This window comes from Plectropomus leopardus, chromosome 1, assembly GCF_008729295.1.
Source record: "Plectropomus leopardus isolate mb chromosome 1, YSFRI_Pleo_2.0, whole genome shotgun sequence".
NCBI lineage: Eukaryota > Metazoa > Chordata > Actinopteri > Perciformes > Serranidae > Plectropomus > Plectropomus leopardus.
In genome coordinates, this window is record NC_056463.1 from 18749396 (window position 1) to 18770908 (window position 21513).

The 21513-nt window shown below is 39.1% G+C and overlaps 1 protein-coding gene across 1 annotated transcript in view; it reads right to left on the reverse strand.

The window, feature by feature from the left end:
• galnt18b (UDP-N-acetyl-alpha-D-galactosamine:polypeptide N-acetylgalactosaminyltransferase 18b) overlaps positions 1–21513 on the reverse strand; it is a 101241-nt gene continuing 79728 nt past the window's right edge. The window contains exons 7-11 of the mRNA XM_042486778.1: positions 17742–17927; positions 12291–12428; positions 8827–8922; positions 5540–5704; positions 1–679 (exon numbers count right to left, since the gene is read on the reverse strand). Coding sequence (XP_042342712.1) covers positions 533–679; positions 5540–5704; positions 8827–8922; positions 12291–12428; positions 17742–17927 — 732 coding nt within the window. The 3' untranslated portion in view covers positions 1–532. The remainder of the gene's footprint in view (positions 680–5539; positions 5705–8826; positions 8923–12290; positions 12429–17741; positions 17928–21513) is intronic.

Sequence of the window (21513 nt, forward strand, 5' to 3'; positions counted from 1 at the left end):
TCAGTTATTTTACTGTTATATATTACAAATCATCAAAATATTTACATGTAGAAAATAATCTTTTCTTTTAAGATTTATTCCAACATTTTCCCACAACTGAACAGCTGAATCGCATAATAAACCTACAAACCTGAGACACTAAAATAAAATAATAACAGCAGGGACAGGTTCAGAAAGCTTGCTACACAGTAGCAATTATGAACAAAGTACAAAAACAAATTGGACCCATTACATCTTTAAGTCAACGAAAATCTGACTGTACTGCATTTACCACAAAATATACTAAATATACTACCTTGTCAAATCTGCAAAATACTTGCCAACTATGGCTGATCCTGTAGGCAAAATAAAATGTGTAACATTTACGATGTGATGTCGGCTCGGCTCATTGGAGGACATCATGGTGCTCAGAATGATCATGTTCGACCATGCACCTCTCTTCTGTCGGGCTCCTGCTTCTCGTCCTTTCACACACGTGCACACAAAAGAAACTACTCCATTTTTTCACTCCAGTGTTTGCTTCAGCAGTCGATCATAAGGAGCTGCTAAACAGCACGTTTGTGATGAACCATTTCTGTCCCGTGCATTTCTGCAGAGCCAGTTGGTAGCCAAACTCATTGTCACTGCTCGCTACAAGCTCTAGGCATCTCTTTGATTTCCTGTTCTGAATGGATCCTCCCTGAAAAGATAAAAGCAGGCTGGTGAAAATTGTGCCAGGCTCCAGAAGAACAATTTGTGTGCACAATATACCTCGCCTCCTTTAAACCCACACTGCTGTAAATGGATGTGTGCTGCTGAAGCGCCGCGAGCTCTGGGCGTTTTGGCTGAATCACACTATCCTCATTGGGCCCACCAGATAGCATCAACATGGTTTCAAGGCAAAAACAACACTGCAATTGCCAGTCTAGTCATTAGCGCTCTTCCTAGCATGGCCAAGATTTTCAGAAAATACACCAAAGAAAAGAGAAAAACGAGACACAAAACCAAAACGGACAAAAACACCTGGTGAGGTGAAAGAGAAATTGAAAAAAAAAAAAAAAAAAAGGCATCAAGGACATGAAAAACCTTGTAGTTTCAGAGCCACTACAATACTGTTTGAATCAATCATTTAATTTATTGGCAGGAGAGAAATAAGCCTGGAGGACAAGTGAAACATTTAGTGCAAAAGAAGTATGGTCCAACAATTCACAAATTTTAATATGACAGCTGGTGCCAGAGTCTGAACAGAGTGAGCACATCAGCTCGACAAAATATTCCAGCATGTCCCGCTGAAATGAGGCAGGATTTTCTCATTACAGTGTCAGGGCAGACCAAGGGCAGGAGACTGAAGAGGAGGCCTTCAGCAGTCGATACAGTGTGGTGAGAGCTGTGAGGAGGGAGCTCTCTTCAGATACCATGAGAGGAGTGCAGAGGGACGAGTGGGGGGAAAAAGACCTAAAGATTGGACAGGTTGTACAGACTGAACTAAATTATTCTTTCTGTATTTTCACAAGAGTTTGGCCTGTCTGTGAGGTCCAAGAGACATTTTATTTTATAGATAACAGATTGGTAATAACTGCTGAAAGTGGGCATTTATGGACCACTATGCAGCGGAGCCCAGAGCCAACCCATAAAAGCAGTGAATTGGGCAATCAAGGCATTTCTTGAAGTGGAGATGAAACACTGAACAATATGACTGTGGAGGGTAAGATATGGCACTGCAATCACATTGATTTTGATATTCATATCAAATAGATATTACCCTAGATTTGCTAACCCTCCCCCAAAAAAAAAATCGACAGTGGCTGCACCTGAAATCATTCACTCATTACACTGTAAGTCTGGCAAGTTGAACTTTCTTAAAATAATCACAGATTATTTACTTATTCCGATTGCCTTGAATAAGTAAATAAAACCCTTGATCTTAATTTATGTTTATTTTATATTGAATTGTTAAGTTTACTCAAAAATTTGCTGTATTTACTTAATTTTCTGAAGTTGCTTCTGCTTAAAAATGACAAGTAAAATTATCTTTTTTTTCGAAGTGTTTGCAACTTCAGTAAACCAAGTTAGTCTGACTTAACTTGATCATGACAGAGAGGATTTTCCACGTGAGGAAGTTAAGAGATCCAAAGTTTTGTGGAATACAATCGTCAGAATACAGATATATAACACAGTACACTTGGTTTACTGAAGTTGCTAAAACTTTGAAAGACTGATTTAAATAAACTTGTCATTTTTAAGTATAAAGCAAAATTTCAGATAAACTTAATGATTAAATATTAAGTAAACATAAATTAAGACTAATAGCTATATTACTTAAATTCTTCAAGGCAATCAGTTTCCTAGATTTTTAAAGTAAAATCAACTTTTCAGATTTTACAGTGTGACAACATGAAAAACACTTTCGGATACTACTTAGGTCATTTTCTTTATGCTATTACTTACATCATTGCTGTCGAGCAATTAAAATATGCCATATCGACGTCCGCAGGTGGATCAACCATAACAAATCACAAAATGCATATGACATGCTTCCTCTTCACCCTTGGATGTTTCTTTTCTTCTGGTTTCATGTCAGCCGCATGATAGAAACATCATCCTCACACCCACTCGCCCGCTGTAATTTCTCTGGACAATTTCCTGCTCAATTCACACATGCTCAACATGACATTACATAGACTTTGTATTTGGGAGCTGGAAGTATAAAGTCCATTTAATGTTTGATCCAACGGATTTTGACATTTGTATTCTCACATACAGCTCCTTCGAGTAATGTCAAGAACATTTCTGTTTTGCAGTGCTAGTGTGAAAGGGGCTTATAAGATATTTTGAGTACAGTAGTGTTACACACGTTGCACCATGGATCTATTACAAATCACCTGCACTACTTGCTGTTCTGACAGAACAACTGGACTTTTGGATAAATTGGAATAATAAAGTGAGAGAGGAGCTCTAACCAAAATGGCAAGGAGAAAACAGTACACATTTTTTACTTTATGATCTAAGGCCAAGCTAACATTATCAACCAGCTGAACGTTATAAGCAGACTGACATTTCCAAAATGTTAAACATGCTCAACTTCAGTCATCAGACTAAAGTTGAGCATGTCTAAGGTAGGCACGGGCGGTACCGGGGTATTATGGTATACCAGGATATTTAGAAATCCCAACGGCGTAATTTTAAATACAGACCCTCATCTTTCTAATAACTTGATTCTGGAGAGGCTGTAATGAAGATGTTTTGCATGGAGTGAGGTTACACTCAGGTCACACTGCATGCGTGAGCGGTGTGTGTTCACACTGACTGCGTTTATTGTGTTTCCACAATTTAAAGCACATATTCCTTTATGAAGCTGTGAAAGCCACTGCATTGTCAACAACAATGTCCTGCAAATGTTTCACAGTAAAATGTCGTGTGTCAACAACTGAAGGGATTCTGTCGACACGAAAACTGCCAGAGGGTTTTATTTTGAAATAGACCCGCACGCTGATAATGTCATGGGTATGAAAAAATAGATACCAACCAAACCTAGTATAGAGCAGCATATTTCACTTCTAACTGGGTGAATTTGAGGTTTATTTTAACCAAACCAGAGTTGGTAATTAATTGAACAGGGGAAAGACCTCCCAAAAAGGCTTTTGTGAGTTTTATTGTATTTCTGTCAGCTTTGAAAAAAATGTGTTTTAGGATGATGAAATGACAATTTATTTCATTGGAGTATTGTGGGTTTGGAAATAGCGATTTCTGTGCTGTTTCTGGTTAAACAAACAAACAAAAAAAGAGATCTTAACAACAAGGTCTATCTCTGTAGGGTTCATTTCGTAATGTTGTCAGACAGTTAAAACAATACTCTGAGCCTGTCAGTGGCAAAAACAAAACCTTTTACTGGATGATAATTAACAGCACACACAGACTGATCTAGCCTTAAAACACCAAAGTTACCCTTTAAGATTTGTTAGTTTTTGTAAGTGGACTTACAACAAACTGCACAGCTGTATTTCAATCCATAGATGCAGCTATTTTTCTGTCTCTTTCACAGGGAGACGACTTCCCTATTCTAACACTACCTACAAAGCTTGATGGGCTTATTGTTTCTCAAACCTTCAGTCCATTAGCACAACAGCAGACGTATTTGGATAACTGGACAAAACAAAGATGTGTGTGGTGATTCAGAGGCGTGGAACGTAGCCAATATAAAACCCTGAATCCCTGCAAATCTGCATCAGTAACTGAGAAAAGGAGCTGCTGGGTGTTTGTCATCCAAGTTCTCTTCATAACGTCTTGGTGCTGCTTCTTAAATCAACATCCAGGAGTTGGCTAATGACTGTATATGTGAGCATATAGCATGTGGGAAGCTTGTTATTTGTTTTATGCCGTGGTTTGCTCGGCTTATTATTCTACTATACTATGTACAGAACAATCAGTATTTGTTACAGAAAAATAAAAATGCTCACCCACACATGGCAACAAAACACACAATCAGATCAGACCGCACAGTTCCACCCACTGAACATATGCTCGCTGTTCTAATCAGCACCTACCGACATGTGACGAGTCTTAACATGCAAGCACACGTTTCATTTCTTTCGATCTTATCAAGATCACTTCTTTTTGGATAATGAGGTCTTAACGGTAAAAGAAGGAAGTGAAGTAGTTATGCATATTTTACTGGGAAGAGTTTATAAATATCTGCAGTTTATCCAGTTTTGTGCAACATTTGAACTAAGATAAAGCACAAAAACAAAACCCTGTTCTCTCAAATTTGTACAGTGCCCCGTTAACCAAAGTTGCTTTGGCTGCATCAAGGCAATCTATTTTTGTTTGAGCTTGACATTATGCACATGTGCAGTCAAAACTGTGTCAATAATTGATGCCACATTTCAGAGACTCGATACGCTCCAGCCCTGCTGATATGTCCTCATCCTGCTTACTAAATTATACAAAGTTAACTAAAATAACTACTTAAAATTCAGTGAGAGGAAATGTGATGTATGAGCTCAAGCATTAAAAAACCTTTTCACACTTTGTGTCCATCATGCTGCAAAACTAGACTCACCTGTAGCGCTGGTCCATCAGTGACATCGTTAGAAAAGACACTGTACTCATTACAACGAGCGTCTAATATGACACACATTTGGGAATTTACACATATTTGACTGAAAGAGGAACAATATTCATAATTAACTCTGTACTGACAGCATGGCAGACAACAATATGAGGTCTTTTGAGCCCAAATCAAAGCATGCAGTAAATCCAATTCATCCGCTGTCATGGGGCATTTGTGAGGTGACTGCTTGCTCTGCTAAAACAGTTTACACGCGCTTCTAAAGCTGAAAGACAATCATTAAGTTTCAATGAGTCCTCGTGTCTAAATGAGTTACAGAAGTGAGGGGAAACTCTGGTCGGCAGTAAGTTAAACCACTTGCATGATTAAAAGCTACCTCTGCAGTTGTTTTTGCCTGTCACGTTTCACTGAGGCTTAATATATGTACAGAAAACTGAATGTTAACTTTGTGTTTTCTGGTCATGTGTTGGGGCAGTGTTTATGGGATGTCACCTGAGTGAAGAGCCAGTGGAGCTTCATGCGTTTGGCTGTGGCATAGCTGCACTCGATGAGGCGCGGTCTGCTATTTACGTCCACCAGGCACTTGTTGTCGTCGTCATCAACGGTGGGGCTGAGGAGCCCGATGTGGAGCTGCTGAGTACTTGTGTAGTACACATTCTGCAAGAAACACCACATCCCGCTATGAGCAAACTGTGTAGTGCTGTAGGTTGAGACTGCTGCGGTTGACATTTAGATAATGTCCCTCCAGAGCTGTATGTGACCATACAGGTAATAAACTATGCAGCAAATGAGGCTCACTCTTGGGTTGTCTTTCGGTATGAAAGAGACATTTACATATGCTAAATATGCATATTTATACAGCTATGCTGAATGAATGGAGGACAAGGAAAGACAAGGCAAGGCACACAAAAGAAGCTCATTATTAATTCAGGATTGGGGAGAAAACCCGAATAATTGTGCCCTCTCTGATGGCCTCCTTCCCAACTGCTTTTTTGCTCATATTTAGCTGACAAAAACTGAAAATCATTTGCAGGTATAAAGCAGGAGAAGCATGGTCTGTATTCAAAAAGAAAAACGGCTTAGTGGTATAAGGATGAGCGAGAGAAGGGAGGGAGAGGGAATTTATGGATCGTATTTACAGATAGACACAGCAGAGCTCAGGCTGTTGATGTAATGCTGGCTTTAGTTTGGTGTAGTGCACACAGAGTGATAAACTGTCTTGAAAGCTTACGGATAGACTGTATATGATGACAGCAAACTGTTAATATGAGCATCTTACAGAGATGGAAAGTAGCTGCGTGAATATACTTCTGCACAGGATTTAAAGGGACAGTTTACCCCCAAAATCAAAAATACAGATTTTTTCCTCTTATCTTTAGTGCGATTTATCAGTGTAGATTGTTTGGTGTGAGCTGCCGAGTGTTGAAGAGATCGGCTGTAAAGATGGCTGCCTTCTCTCCTATATAATGTAACTAGATGGCACTCGGGTGCTGAAGGCGCAAAAAAATAATACAATCTCACAGCCCTGCAGATGTATTTGGGCCAAACCAATAGGTCGGCTAGACTCAAGTATTGAACTATATTCTATGTAAACTAGTGAAAATTAGCTCCATCAACAAGCTTCAACAATATAATACAGCAAACACTAATGCTTGTGCATTAGTACTAAAAAGGAAACAACCTGGACTTCCCATGTTCTTCTGTCTAAGTAACTGATAGATACAACCCATTTTTAATGTCTTTGTCGGGTCTTTTCTGTAATGTTGTCAGAAAAATCCGATAACAATTTGATCCTGTCAGTAGCAAAAACAAATACCTCTAGTGAATGTACATTGACAGTGCACATTGCTCGTAGGGATTACATTGCCGCCTGTATTGCCTCTGCAGGTTCAATAAGAAGTAAAGGATCTGAGTTCTTCTTCTGCTACTAGCAGTTTAAAACAAATATAAACTTAAGTAAGAGAGGAGACATAAATTGGTTTGCAGAATCCAAAAGAAATCCGAGCTGAAGAAACGGCTGAGAGGCATAACAAGTGTATGAGTTCGATTTATATCAGAGTAGAAAATTCAAACAGGAACTCTGTCTGTGAAAGTCTATACATTACATAAGACCAGACTTAAGATTGTCTCTGACTCAGCACATTCATTAGCTGTCAAAGCACCCCAAGATATTTTCTATTATTAAAACAAAAAAGAGCCATGTTTGCTTAGTCTGCTGCTTGTCTTACTTTTCCTCTTACTCTACTCTTTTTACGTCTCTTGTCGCCCAAACAGCCTCCTGCCTCCTTCACACCAGACGTTAAACAGTCTGACGAGTGTGAATTTTTTTGGAGGGCTGCTCATTTTTGCAGCAGCACAGACTGCCAGGCCGTTTGTGGCTGTGCTTTCTATTGTTGCCGTGCTTAAGTCGGTACGTTTTATTACTGCTTGAGCTGAAGCGCTGTACTGTATGTTTGCTGACAACACGCTCTTGTAAAGTCAGTCACGTGTCAGATTGTAAGCTTTGTAATAGTCTTTCCTTTCATGTGTGTCTGTGCATTCTTCTTTCAGCATGCTGATGTACTGCATTTACCGGAGCACCTCTCGGATACAAAGTCTCCCAAAAGCAACAGAGTGACATTTTGACTGACTACAGCAAACATTTGCTATGTATATGTGTCATTACAGAGGCAATCCGGGGTCTAATTCCTCTCGATGATGTAACACTGAAACATAAAAATAGAGCAGACTAGATTTGTCTTGCAGAAGAGATTCCTAATCTCATTAGGAACGCTGGTGCTACTCCAATCCTTTGTTTGAAACGCCTGGATTTATGAGAGATTTATAGCATATAACAGATTTATAATTAGCAAGTTTTAAAGTTATCTAGGTCTCAGAAAGGGCTGCAGAAGTTGGGCTTTTTAAGGAAAAAGATTATAAGATTATACAGATTTCTCCTGAATCAGTTTTAATTTGCACTGTGGTGCAAATATCAATAGAAGACGTAATGAGTGTGAAGAGTCCGATGGATTCATTTGAATTGAGCGGGATAATGTGAGATCAAGCCTCACTCTACAAGACAAGTTTACAACTGTCACGGCAAGGTTAAACAATCTCTGAAAACAATCTGCTCAGACATAATGGGATGGAGAAATCGATAGGAGCTGGAAGAGGCTGGAGAAAGTAAATGATAATCAAGCTGTGCTAACATTTGAAGACACTTAAACTCCCTATTATTTGGGCTGAGATATGTCCTGAAGAAGTAGTCACAGAGATACGGTTTTTAACAACATTGACTGATGAAAAACAGAAGCAGGCTGTTGAAATAATCCAGAGGTCTAACAGGCTGTGTGTATGAAAGCTAACCTTTTGACATTAAAGTAAAAATATCAGGAGACGGAGACGAATGTTCATGTACAATCTAACTTAATCAAAAAGCAGGATTTTTCATCGTGTTCCGTCAATAACGTGGCATTTTACTTTGAGCTGGACTCAGTTAGGACATGTCAGCCTTAAGCGAAGGTGTATGAAAAATGGAAACAAGTTTATTATGTATTTAAAAGCATTGAGAAGTGTTTCTGTAAAGGGCAAAAAAGAAAAACCTGATCCCGTTTTATGAGATAGAGCTACGGAGTTTGATCCAATCTGAAGGCAGAGGAAAGTTATTTTTCTTCAAGATGGAGGAGGTTTTATTGAGTAAGAAAAACCCCAGATGGAAATAAAATATAGAGGTGATATATTAAATCTGACTTCATGCTGCAGCCGCATGAAACAGTGGTGCGGAGATGGAGGGCTCTAACCTGAGGTGTCATCCCGTGACAGAGATACAGGATGGGGACGTTGTCATTGTCGGGTCCCTGGTCCAGACACAGATCATTCTTCAGAGAGTTTTTCAGCTGGCAGACAAAGACAAACACACACAAAGAAACACAAAGAAAAACAAAAGATATGAATTGTCTGTGAGTAAAATCAGTAATATGACAGTGTTAGCTTGCATAAACTGACCAAGATGTTATCATAATCACGTGTTTTGATACGGTGTGACCCTGTGAGGATTTACGCTGCTATGAATAATAGTTTCTAACTTTGAGAATGCATGGTGCAGACCAGTGTGAGCTTCAATTCAAGTCCAATACAATTAAAAAACGTTGCACAACTCTTTCCGTGTACACTTAATTCAAACTGAAGGTAGACCTCTCTCAAGGGGAGTCTGCTGGATTACATTTGTTTTTCCTCTTACGTTAGAAAATGAGGTCCTGCATGAACACACTATTTTCTGCTAATGTTGTAACGGTCTGAGTTAGGTCACATGATAGACACACCCGTGCAGTCCTGATAAAGCAAATTAAATACATTCTACATTCCCAAGATCCCAATCCTAGCATCCATAGGACCAAGAGGTCCTTTGTCCATACCTTAACAGGTCAGAGCCAAGTCTGATCCATGGTGGGGCCTCTGACCTACCGAGGCATGGACACAGGACCTCTTGGCGTCTGGTACCAGGGCTAGGTGGCAGATCCTTCAGGTCATATGGGTTGCAAGGTGGTGTACTGGCACATCCCACGGATGCTTGATGGGACTGGGATCTTGGGAATTTGGAGGCCGTTGACACCTTGATCTCTTTTTTTCTCTCGCTTTTTTCTGTCTTTTCTCAGATCATTCCTCAACTGTTTTTGCAGTGTGGCATTGTGCATTGTCCACAGGGTGCACTTAGTCTGCCGCTGTGTCTGAATGGGAGGTGCTTGTCAAGTGGCATCCACATGAATGCCAGGACCCAATGCATTGTAACAAGATGATCAATGTTTGTTATTCTTGTCACCTGTCAGTGGTTTTAATGTTTTGACTGATCGGAGCCCTCCATATATACATATTTAAAGGCTTTAAGACTTTGAAATTAGTTAGTTATCCCTAAATAAAGGCATGAAAGAGATCTGGGTATATGCTGTTTTGAAAAATCAGTGAGGTTGAAAGAAAACAGAATTAGTGGCTTTGAAATGAAAGTTTTCTTTCATCCTTTTTTAAAATAAGACTATAGATGGTATTTGCTAAAGATTATGATGAAAAAAAGATGTCTGTAATATATATGTTGTGTTAATGGGCATTTTTATGTCTTGGAAACTTTTGTTAAGAGAGAAAATACAGTACTTTTAATCAAAAAATGACGATGATGTCTTGCATGCTTTGCACTGGTACATCAATCAATGTACTTTTTGTCTGTTGGGCTACTTGATATGCAGCGGAGCTAATTTGAATTGAACTGTACATTACATATATTTTTCATTGTGCACATTTTCACACACTTTTTTTTCACACAGTATTTTTTTCTTCTCTTTCTTTTGCACTGGAACTGAGCTGCCATGCATACTAAAACAATTACCACCAACTCTGCTGCGTGGCAATAACAATAAAGTATCTAAGTATCTATAAGTCACATGAATGATTAATGGACTGTATAACTATAAAGAAACTGAAAACAACTGCAGACACCACCCTGATGGTGGAAAAAAAAAAGCTGAAAATGTTCAGTGAGGTGAATTAAAGGTTGCTTACTGAGCTATGAATAATGGTAACAGATAATTCCTGTGTGGAGTCCAGTCCACAGATAAAATCATCCACTGCCAAAACACAGTGAGAGCGAGGAAGCTGCTCCACCTACCACCTGCTCTCTTCAACTCTGCAGTACATTATTTCCTCTACAGGGGAAACTATTATCCAAACATTAAGCACTGCCTGCTGCGGTGCTCGCTGTTGATATGAAAATGCATCTACATGGTTGCATGAGTTTGGGCAGGCATTATAAACCAAAAAATAGAATGGAGAAAGCTCTTTGTGTCCCATAGTGACCACTGAATACAAGCCTGGTATATTCTTTGAGATTAACATAAAGATAATTTAAATATTAAAGGACATTTACAGAAAATAAACAGGAAGCCTGAGCTTGTTGAAACGTATAAAAACGTGAATCACACATTACAATCCTCTTTCGATTTATAAAAATGTAAATCAGAAATGTTACGCTTGATGAATATGAATCAGACTTTAAGGCCCAGAGGGTTAGTCATATGCATCATGACAAAGGTCCGCCTGATTGTGAGATACACACTGCACCTCAGGGAGCTCCAGGGATGGTGGTTTGCGTGGGGGAGTGAATTAGGTAAAGATGTGAGATTAGCAGAATACAGCTAGAGGATGATTCAGTTTCCCATTGGTTCAGGAAATGTCTACATCTGTTTGATAATCAGTGAAGCACATGGTCTTGTGCAACAGCTACCACTGAAGAAATAGTAAATATGCGCGAGTGACACCTGTGGAGACAACAAGCTTAAAGTAAAAAGGCATTTAGAACATCTGTAATGTGTTGTCTGGCTGAGTGACGTGTAATATCCTTCAGATTTGATTGCACTGCTCTAACGTGTCCATGGCTCAGCGAATATGGAGCTGTAGAGGACAGCTGGCCTCCACCCCCACCTCCCCTTCACCCACATTTAGATGAGGAGGAGCAGGATGAGGGCGAAATGGATCAATTAAACCTCAAACACGTACTCTGGAAATGTCAACAAAGTTTTTGCCGACAAAAATAATTTTCATCCGTGCAAGTGGCGAGGCATGTAATGACTCCTCGAACCACCGCGACTGACTAGCCCATCAAATGCATGTCGCAAATATAGAATAATGAGGTCAACTTACTCAGAAAAATGAATGTAATGAGGTCGACCTATTTCCTCGCTATATCCATCCACCATTTGTCAGTTTGTAATATAAAAATCATCCATACAACATAGAAAGCAGTGCCACAATACTGCGCTCTGTGTCACTGTGTATTAGGGTGCACCGCGGTGATGTGAGGTGGGAGGACCGTGGAAGTAAAGCTGTTTGAGAACAACTAGGAATGGGCAAATAGAAACACTGCCAGCCCTGTTGGCTGTCACTTTTTCTGGCTTCTCTCACTAATAACATTCTGCTGCAAAGCCCTCAAGTGGGATACACGGCATCTATATTTAGAGTACAGTTCAATTAAACTATTTATGTATCTATTTTCACAATGTTAATCTAACAGGAAATTATTTTTTACCAACTCCTGAAGAGTTCAAGTTGCTGCAGCAAGCCTGCTCTTTGTAAACTGTTTGTGCTCCTGACAGCAGCCATCCGCATCCCAACACAAGGGATTAAAATGATTTGCTCAGGCACTGTTTAGACTTGTTTTGGCTTCTGCAGATGCTGAATTGCATTTGTGATGAAGAGAGAGGCAGCAGCGGCGGTTTACCACTCCATATGCGATTGTGTCGCTGTACATCCTCATCTCAGGGTAGATGTTGACCAGGTACCATCGGAAAGTTTTACACTGCAGCCTCTTCCTCAGAGCCTTTCTCTCCGAGATATCGCCGATATCAATCCCTGGGTCCTGGGTTCAAGCAGACAGCAACATACACGCACATACACACACAGAAAAGCACAAACATGCACACAAAGCATAAAATTGATTAACCACAGGAGAAGGGAATCAGATAATGTGCCACTGAGAAGCTTTGTGCAGCCATTTGTTGTGTATCTGAAAAGCTTCTGTGGCGTTTTGATTTTTTTCTCCCTCCACTTTTTTTTTCCTTTTCTGATTTAAAAACCCAACCACTGTATGACTCCAGTTGCCACACTCAGGGCCATTCTCATGTTACCTCTGATGGAAAGTAATAGATTATATTTACTTAAGCACTACACTTAATTGTGAGATATTTTGAAGTACATGTACATTACACTTTTGACTTCTATTTCACTACATTTCAGAGGCAAATGTTCTTTTTCTTTACAACATATAGTATATCTTAAGACTACTTGTAAGATGAAGCACTCTATATAAATGATGCATGGTGCATGGTTGGTCCAAAGTGCATGGCGCCAGTGTATTCAGGGCATGTCCATCTCCACTTTTGCTAGTTCACCGGTGCAAAGTAAGCCGCAAGGGCAAAGGGGTTCCATTAATTAATAATGGGTGTGTTTTTACCGTAACATTAATTCAACCAATTAGTAGGTTGGTTGAGTATGATCTCCCATTCCCTTTTCAATTTAAACAGCGGATTTGGCAAATTGGGGAGACGAACAATTTTCTGCTGAGAAAAAGAGTAAGAGCAGTATTATCACTGCAGCAAACACAGCATGACATTTGAACAGCAAAACTAAAACTGTAGTTACAAACTTGAAAGAGGAAGTGGAACTAAAAGTTTGTCTTCTGAAATAATCAGTGAAATTCGCTGCTCTTGTGCACAGCGTGTCTCTCAATGGGGAGTCGGACAGCTCTGCTCTCTGTTGTGCTAACATTTCAGAGAAAGTGTTTAATAAATACCTCATAACTGATGTATTATTTGTGTGTAAAGGTTAGTGTGTTGAGAACTCGTCTATGTAGGCACAACTTACTTCCACAATAATTTGCCCTTCAAATGGCAGGAAAATAATGCCCTGTTCACTTTAGACCAGGTTTTTGTTGGTCTATGGTGTAGTGTTTATTGCTGTCTAAAATTGCAATATGCCGACAATCCAACAATGCGCCTGAACACACCTCATTTTAAGACCCTTACGCCCCTGGATGAACAGATGAGTACATTTGCTACAAGTTGTTAGTGTGGATTGTGAAAAAGACTATTGCATTGGTCTGAAACCAGCAATGAAAGTTGCACTGTGCTGTGTACATAGAACAACATGATAAGCATATAAAATATTTTTTTAACATCAAACCGGTGGCTCCCAACATATTTGACTTAGAAAAAAACATTTTTGGGGGGTCCTTTGTTTAAGATTTCTATGAGTTGTAAGTAGTTCCAACAAAGAGACATTTTACTTCTAAACCTCTCAAAAACTTTCCAAACCTGACCTCCAAAGAGGTATTTAAAGTAGATAAACAAGCTCCACCACCAGGAGCCACAAATGTAAAACACTTTATACACATTGATACTCCACAGAAATCTAACAATGTCATATATAATAATACACAGTGTCAGTCATAAAGGTACATTTTGTGCATGAGTCAATTTTACTTCTAATACTTTAGGTACATTTAGCTGCTATCACTTTTACTTGAGTAGTACATTAAATGCAGTATTTTTGACAGCGTTATTGGTACTTTTAGATAGAGAATTACGGAGTACTTCTTCCACCACTGCATGTTATCATCTGCCCCTCATGTTGTTCTCTGTATCTCATCGAATGTCACTTTAATAACTACCTCTTCAATAACTCAAAAGGTGAAGTGGGTGCAAATGGTGCTCAAAAACATCAGAAGGTGAACACAGATGGACTTCATATGAAGACTGGCACTGTTTTTATATTCACACTCTCAAAGGTAAATTAACACTGACAATTTTGCTGTGTAGTTAATTCAGGGGGCTAAAGCTGAGGCTAAATTTCATGCTTCTTGAGTACAGACTCTGTTAAACGCCTCATTATTGACTGAATGAATTGCCTGCAGATGTTCATCTATTCATAACGTGGATTTACATATTCAAACAGATTATGCAGGAGGAGGAAAAAAAAGCTTCAGTGAGCAAACATTTGACTTCGCCTTTGAGGGATGCTACATTTAACATAAGACGACATGGTGCGGTTATTTACTTTAATTTACTGATTCCAGTTCAAGATCAAATGAAAATCAGTATCCTCTGAAAACACTGAAATATAACACAGATACAAGCGTAAAAAATGCAAGGGAGCATGCAGCATATATGTTTTCTATCCGACAGATTCATGTGATTCTGTCAAATGGAGACATTTCGTACTTAAGGAGTTGTTGACACTGCACACGTCTTAACTCAACATCCCAAATAACATAACAAAGCCTCATAAGAGATGAGCTGCATTTCTGCTTAATAAATACATAATTGAATAAAATTAATTATGTACATCTTCCTTTTCTCTGTACTTCATTTTTTCTTTCTGTATTATTAATTATTTTGCTCCCTAGTCACAGCCATAATCCAGATAGTTCCTTTAATTTGTCTTTTAAAATGATATTTTCTTCCTTTGTATCGAATTCTCTAACTGCTAATGTCTCCATTTAGACTGTTTTATTGAATCATATTAAATATTTATTTATTCTGTGGCACGTATTTAATTCAGGTCATTCTGTAAGTAACAAGAAATCAGTTCATTTGAGCCTTCTGGAGGTGTCAGGGGCCTGATTCAACTAAACATCTGCGGTGGGAGGAGTGTGGCTGATAACAGATGACACTCAACCCTGTGACATTTAGATTAGGCGGCTGCTGAATGGAGCTGCCTGTTGGCGCTGTAGATTTATGATGGAATCATCTGTAGTCATATTTGTGGATTTGTGCATCATTTTTTCACATCTGACTTGGACTTCTGTATGAATGCTCTCTTTGGATGATGACGCAAAAAGCTGCAACAGCAAATCCTGCACATAGGTAACAAAAACGACTCTGCCTTCTTTCAATTAAGCCTGCAGCCGGTTTATGGCTGACATCTGACATTTGAAAAATGGGACACATGTACATCCTGAGGATTGTGTTCAAAAGGTTTAGAGTTTATGCAGTTCAGCATACACTGTTTCACCTCAGCTGTCTATAAAACTGTGAAGCTGAAAGATCCTCATGAAGACGGACAGCTTATGATGGATTTCTGCGTTAGAGAAAACTGTTTTGCAATTTTGGGCAGTGGTGGATGAAGTACCAGAAAGCCACACTTGAGTGAAAGTATTTTACCAGAAAATGACTTTGGTAGAAGTTTAAGTCACCAATTAGAATATTACTTGAGTAGAAGTCTTAAAGCATCTGATATTTACTGTACTTAAGTATCAAAAGTATTTTATTTTATTAAATATAATTAAGTGTTTAAACTAAATTCTAGTAATAAAAAAGCAACCAGACAGAATTTTGAGAAGTCTATTTGTTCCTAAAATGCACACCACATTAAAAATGGAGCAGACCTTACACTTGAAGAAAAGCTGTCTTCTTCGTGATTTAAAGGTTTAAAGACAAGATGACAAGATAAAAAACATACATTTATGAGTGACAGTTCATGAGGACTTTGTAGCATAGGACGGCCAGTAGCCAGGCCGAGTGTCGCCGCTATTTTGTGTAAACTGTGAACTAAAATGTACATATTATGGTAAATTTTGCACTGGTATCTGAATTAGTTTTTTACGCACTTCAATTACTTTTGTGAGAAAGTTTTTATGTGATAAAGTAGGATTAATGTTTAAGGTAAATATTAGGCATACTGTAGCTGAAAAAGTGGTGTCTTTAAAAAAGACAAAATTCTTGTAGCTGTACTTGCTTGTACTTTGTGAATTATTCTGTTTTGTAAACTTAAATTAGAGTAAAGTTCTCGCTGAGGAAACATCACTTACACACTCTCGTTATTATCATTCTCCCAGTTTCAAGGGTGTAACATGAGCTCCAGGGCTGACACGCTGCAGTGGAGCAGTCACTGCGCAGGTACCTGTCACAAATCTTTATATCCTTGAATCATTACTCGCCCCTGCAGCTGTGGGACTCCACTTTCTGCTTTCATCATGAAGTCAGTCTCATCATCCAGTGGAATTCTACTCATGTAGTCACTAACATGTAGCATCTAATCTGACATGCAGCCTGGACTTGACTGGAAATCGAAACTTAACTGCGGCTTTGAGAGCACTTTTTTGCACTTGCCCTTACGTGATTAACCTTGGTTTTTGGTTTTGACCACTTGTCAACAAAAAATTATCATACTCTTTTAAATGGAACAGATTAGGATTTAATGTAATAAAGTGATTTAATGAAATAAGTTGATTTTACCTAGATTTAATGACCCTACACATCCAAACATGTTTTAGTCCCAGATGACACTGCAGTTGAAAAGTCCTTTCATAGTGAGCACAGCTCAGAATGCTCCTCCATTAATAAAGAGTAAAGATCAAAATGGCAAATACTGTGGGAATCTGTTGGTGGTCTATTGGTTACAGCACATGCCACAAAACTTCAATGTCTCCCTCCGTTTCCTGTCAGCATATCTCCTGTAACCCATGTTGTAAAGGCCAAATGCTAAAAAAAAGTGAATCCAAATGAGCTGCTTATCATGCATCAGAGTCCCTCAACGTGATAGAATTAAAGTTGAACCAATGAGTAAATATGCTGCAAATATGCTGTTCTGTGTTTCTTTGTATGTTTGAAAATTTTATCAGATTTTTGCCCGTTTGTGTAAGAAATAAAGACAAATGCAGTCACATATTTCTAATAAATAAGAACTAAAATAATTACACCTTTGTGTTATAGGTGTCCACAAACAGATAATAGCCTGTGTTGTGACACTGACATGTTACTGTCATAGGCAGGTAATGGGCGGGCCCTGGTAACAGACATGCACCACCACCTCTCCTAGATAGGAGCTAGACACAAAGACTATGTGATGAGGTTGCCTCTTTTTTTGTTGTTTTGTGTCTCTTTGTGGATGTTTTCCCCTTTTTTGCATTTATTTTGTCTTTGTTTGCAATTCCTTTGCATCTCTTTGTGGTCTTTTTGAATTTCTTCCTGATAAGGATGTGTTACATTTTGCAGGTGAAGGTTAGGTGGGCCCCTGACACTGTGCCTACTACGCCCGTTCAGTAATCCATCAATGAATACCATGAACAGAATATTGTGATCCCTTTAAGTCAAAATTCACAGACTAATTAGACTTGTAATCAAGTATGATCTGTTACTTACACTTGTTAGGAAAAACAACATGATTTACTCACCTCCACAGGAATATTCCAGGCCATGTAGACATGGCTTTTAAACTCATCCATCCAAACTTCGGCAACTCTAAGGGCATTTCGCCGCACGTGAGACGTCAGATCCTCAGTGTAGGGTTTATGAGCACGCTCTATGTGGGCAATGCGAGAACAAGGAAGGACCTCCACGCTGCCGCCACACTGCCACACCTGGTTGTACACATTACAAATACAAAGATAACAGAAAATTGTCATTCATCTGTAGTCAAGCCTAACAATGAGTCTGCTTTACGAAATCAAAAAATCACAGTACACACACACACACACACACACACACACACACACACACACACGCACAAAGCCATCAAGACTTCACACAGCTGTGACATACTGTTGCACATGATTTTCATGCAAGTTAGCCTTCTGAAATGAAGTCTGCAGTCAACTTTAGAAAGTTTAAGTTTCAGTAAAGCCTCATGCTGCCACTGTTCTGTTTTTCTCATCAGTCAATGCACGTTACTCTGCCCTTGTTTTATTTTTCTCTGTCTCGATTCTAACCAGCAGACTTAAGACTCAGGTTGGAGAGCAGCTGGGAGGATCTCCACTGAGTAAATGCAGCAGCCCACAATGACATCACTTTGCTTTAATGCATGCTTTGGCCAACCAGCAGAGGCCCTTCATCATCACCTCTGCTGCCTCTTTAATCCTGGAGTCCCCGTGGTGGGAAACGCTAATGTCCCAGCGCCCAGGAGGAGCAGCCTGAGTCCTTGATGACTAAAAGCCACTGGCAGTACCTCCTCACATACAGTAATGAAGACCATTGGGAGGCACAAGACCCTGGTGAAGGGATCTCTGCAAAGTTTTCCCAACTGTGATACCTCTATCCAGCAAATGGTGACAATAAAAGGCTTCTCTATGAAGATTAAAATAAAATTTTGTTAAATTCTTTGTGTGCATGCAATGAGACATTCTGTAATGGGCACAGATATGCAAGGGCCCAACTACTTCTCCTGAGGAGCAAGACACACAGCCACACAGCCACACAGTCTGTAGTCATGTTTTATCTCCTTGTTTTTTTATTGTTTTGTTTTTTGTTTGTCTTTAAAGTCATATTATGGTAATTTTGTGTGTCTCTGTGGTCATTTTGTGTCTCTTTGGGGTAATTTTGTGTCTTTGTTGGTCCTTTTGTGTCACTTTGCAGTCATGTTTTGTGTCTTTGTAGTTATTTCGTATCTCTTTGTAGTCATTTAAAGGCTCTTACTAGTCAGTGCATGTCAGTGAAGGCTAAGGGGCCCCCCGGGGCCTATGCACGGTGGGCTTGTCCACATAATTAGCCTTTTCCATACTTTCCTCCATTCATTTCAAATCAATATGTAATCAAGCATTAAATGTGTTTGCTATGGTTATTTGTGTAATTCTTTGATGTATTTATTATTAACAGCCCTGATTACCCACATCAGTTCTGAACATTTAAACTAATTTTGTCATCTTTTGATTAACATTCATACATCAAAAAGGAAGTGGCTTTCTGAGTTACAAAAACTTTGCAGAGAACTATACGAGAATCAAAGCTCGGAGGGAAATGAATTAGGAAATGAATTAAGCCATACAATGCTGCTGATTAGGATCTGGAGAATCTGAATGGTATCGCAAAAGCAATTCAAAGACTCAGCAAAAGCAATGAAGATGTGCTCTCCTGTTTACATGCTCACATTTGTATGTATCATCAAAGAGGATGTCACCACCAGAGCCGGTGGAGGATCCTCAGAAACCACTTAAATGTGCTGTGCTTAACATTAGTGCAGGACAGCTGGCATTTCAGTATGAATAAGGTTGAAATAATCACGCTGTGCTGTTATGTGAGGATCGAATAGTGCAGCTGACATCGTTCTTGTGTTTAAGTAAAATGTGTCACTTACATAAAATAAATGGTGCCAAAGAACAAACACATTTTTGGAGCATTGTGAGCATCATTATAGAAGATTTGACATAAGCTGTGGATATGACTGGGACACTAACAATAGCACTCTCTCTCTGTGATCACTGAGCTGGCTGTCGAGCAGATGTGGCCATGACCTGTTGTGTTGTCACTAAGAGCTGCCTGTTCAGTCTTTTTTTATTAACTATTTTTTAGATTGAAAACACTGAATTCAAAGGGTGTTTTTCAATTTATTTTACCACAGTAAACTTGGACCCTGTCGGAGGTCCCACAACATGAATACATAGCTGGTAATTAGCTGAGCATCATGTACATATTGATTGTACATGCTATGTATTTACACACATACACACACCTATTCAAGGGGCTTTGTTGTTAACAAGGCTGAACGTGTGCAGTATTTCCACAGTGAGATTTCTCTGGGTGGGCTATTGATCAAAACCAGTCAATGTTACAACTCAGACTATAAAGCTGAACAAGGAACATCTTGTATGATTTATTTCCCCGGGTTGAAGATGGACAAGGAAGGAACTGATCTTGTAATTTCAGTCTGAGTAGATATTCTGAAAGTAGTGCTGAATTAAAGGCTGTGATATCTGAATTCCTGGTACAAACTGGTTAGTTGGGGCAGCTGCTGTGGTGTCTTGGCGTCATGCTAAAACTTCAGATTACTGACTGATTTTCATGTGCAGTTTCCAAAAGCAGATCAGTGAAATCATTTTATCAGGGTAAAATGTGCTGCAGCTTTGCCTACAAAGATACCCAAGTCCAGACAAGCTAATATAGAGATCAGCACACTGATCCAATCACATAATTCCTAGTATATATAGTAGGAAACCCTAGTTGCTACAGTTGATATTGATGATGTAATTTAACCAATGATTGTGATGTGTGAACTGGATATTAGGGTATTTTTCTATGCAAAAAAGCCAAAAACACTGCTGACTAAAGCTTGTGAGGATTTGCTGCTTTCGTTTTTATATTATCACAAACTGAATATCTCGGAAGTTTTTGACTATTTGTCAAACACTTTACAATAATATCAATAAGTCTATAGCCATGCTAGCGGCTCTGTAAGGCTCCTATCTGAGAGAGGCACAGTGTTGCTTTGAGCTAAATGTTAACATTGGCATGCTAACATGTTGTTTAGCAGGTATGCTAATGTTAGCATGCAAACCTTTGCTAATTGGCTCTAAACACACAGTACAGCAGGGATCTGGTCATTCAGGACAAGATGAAATTCGTCATTTTTGTTTGTTGTTGTCATTTAGCTCAAAACCACAAGTGAACCTCATGGTGGCACAAAAGAAAAACCCACAGGACCACCAGAGTCATTAAGATTCATCTTCTGGGCACCATGCATATCTGACCAAAATTGTATGCTATTTCATCCAACAGCTTTTGAGATATTAAAGTCTGGATCAAAGTGGTGGAACGATTTATATTGCCCTTCTTAGAGTGATGCTGCCATCTTGGATAAAAATCAACAAATTAATTGTCAACAAAAATAATGACTTGCAGTCTTATCCCTCTGAAACCTACTGAGAGCGAGACTTTGAAGAATTGCTCAAGCTGAAAAATGTGAAGTGAAACACTGATTGCTGCTGTGGAAAAATTATTAGATAGTCACGTCATCATGTACAGTAATAGTAACTGTGTTAATGTATGATTCATCCATGGTCACGGTTAGGTACTTTCACTGAGTCCTTCACTGTCTGCATGTGAGAAGAGCGAGTGAAGGTTAATATGTTTTAAGACGAAGACCTTGTAGATGTTTAGACTCCAATGTTAAATGGATCGGTATGACATATGAAATACACTACGTGAGGCTGAATCCTTGCTCTATTACTTTTGATT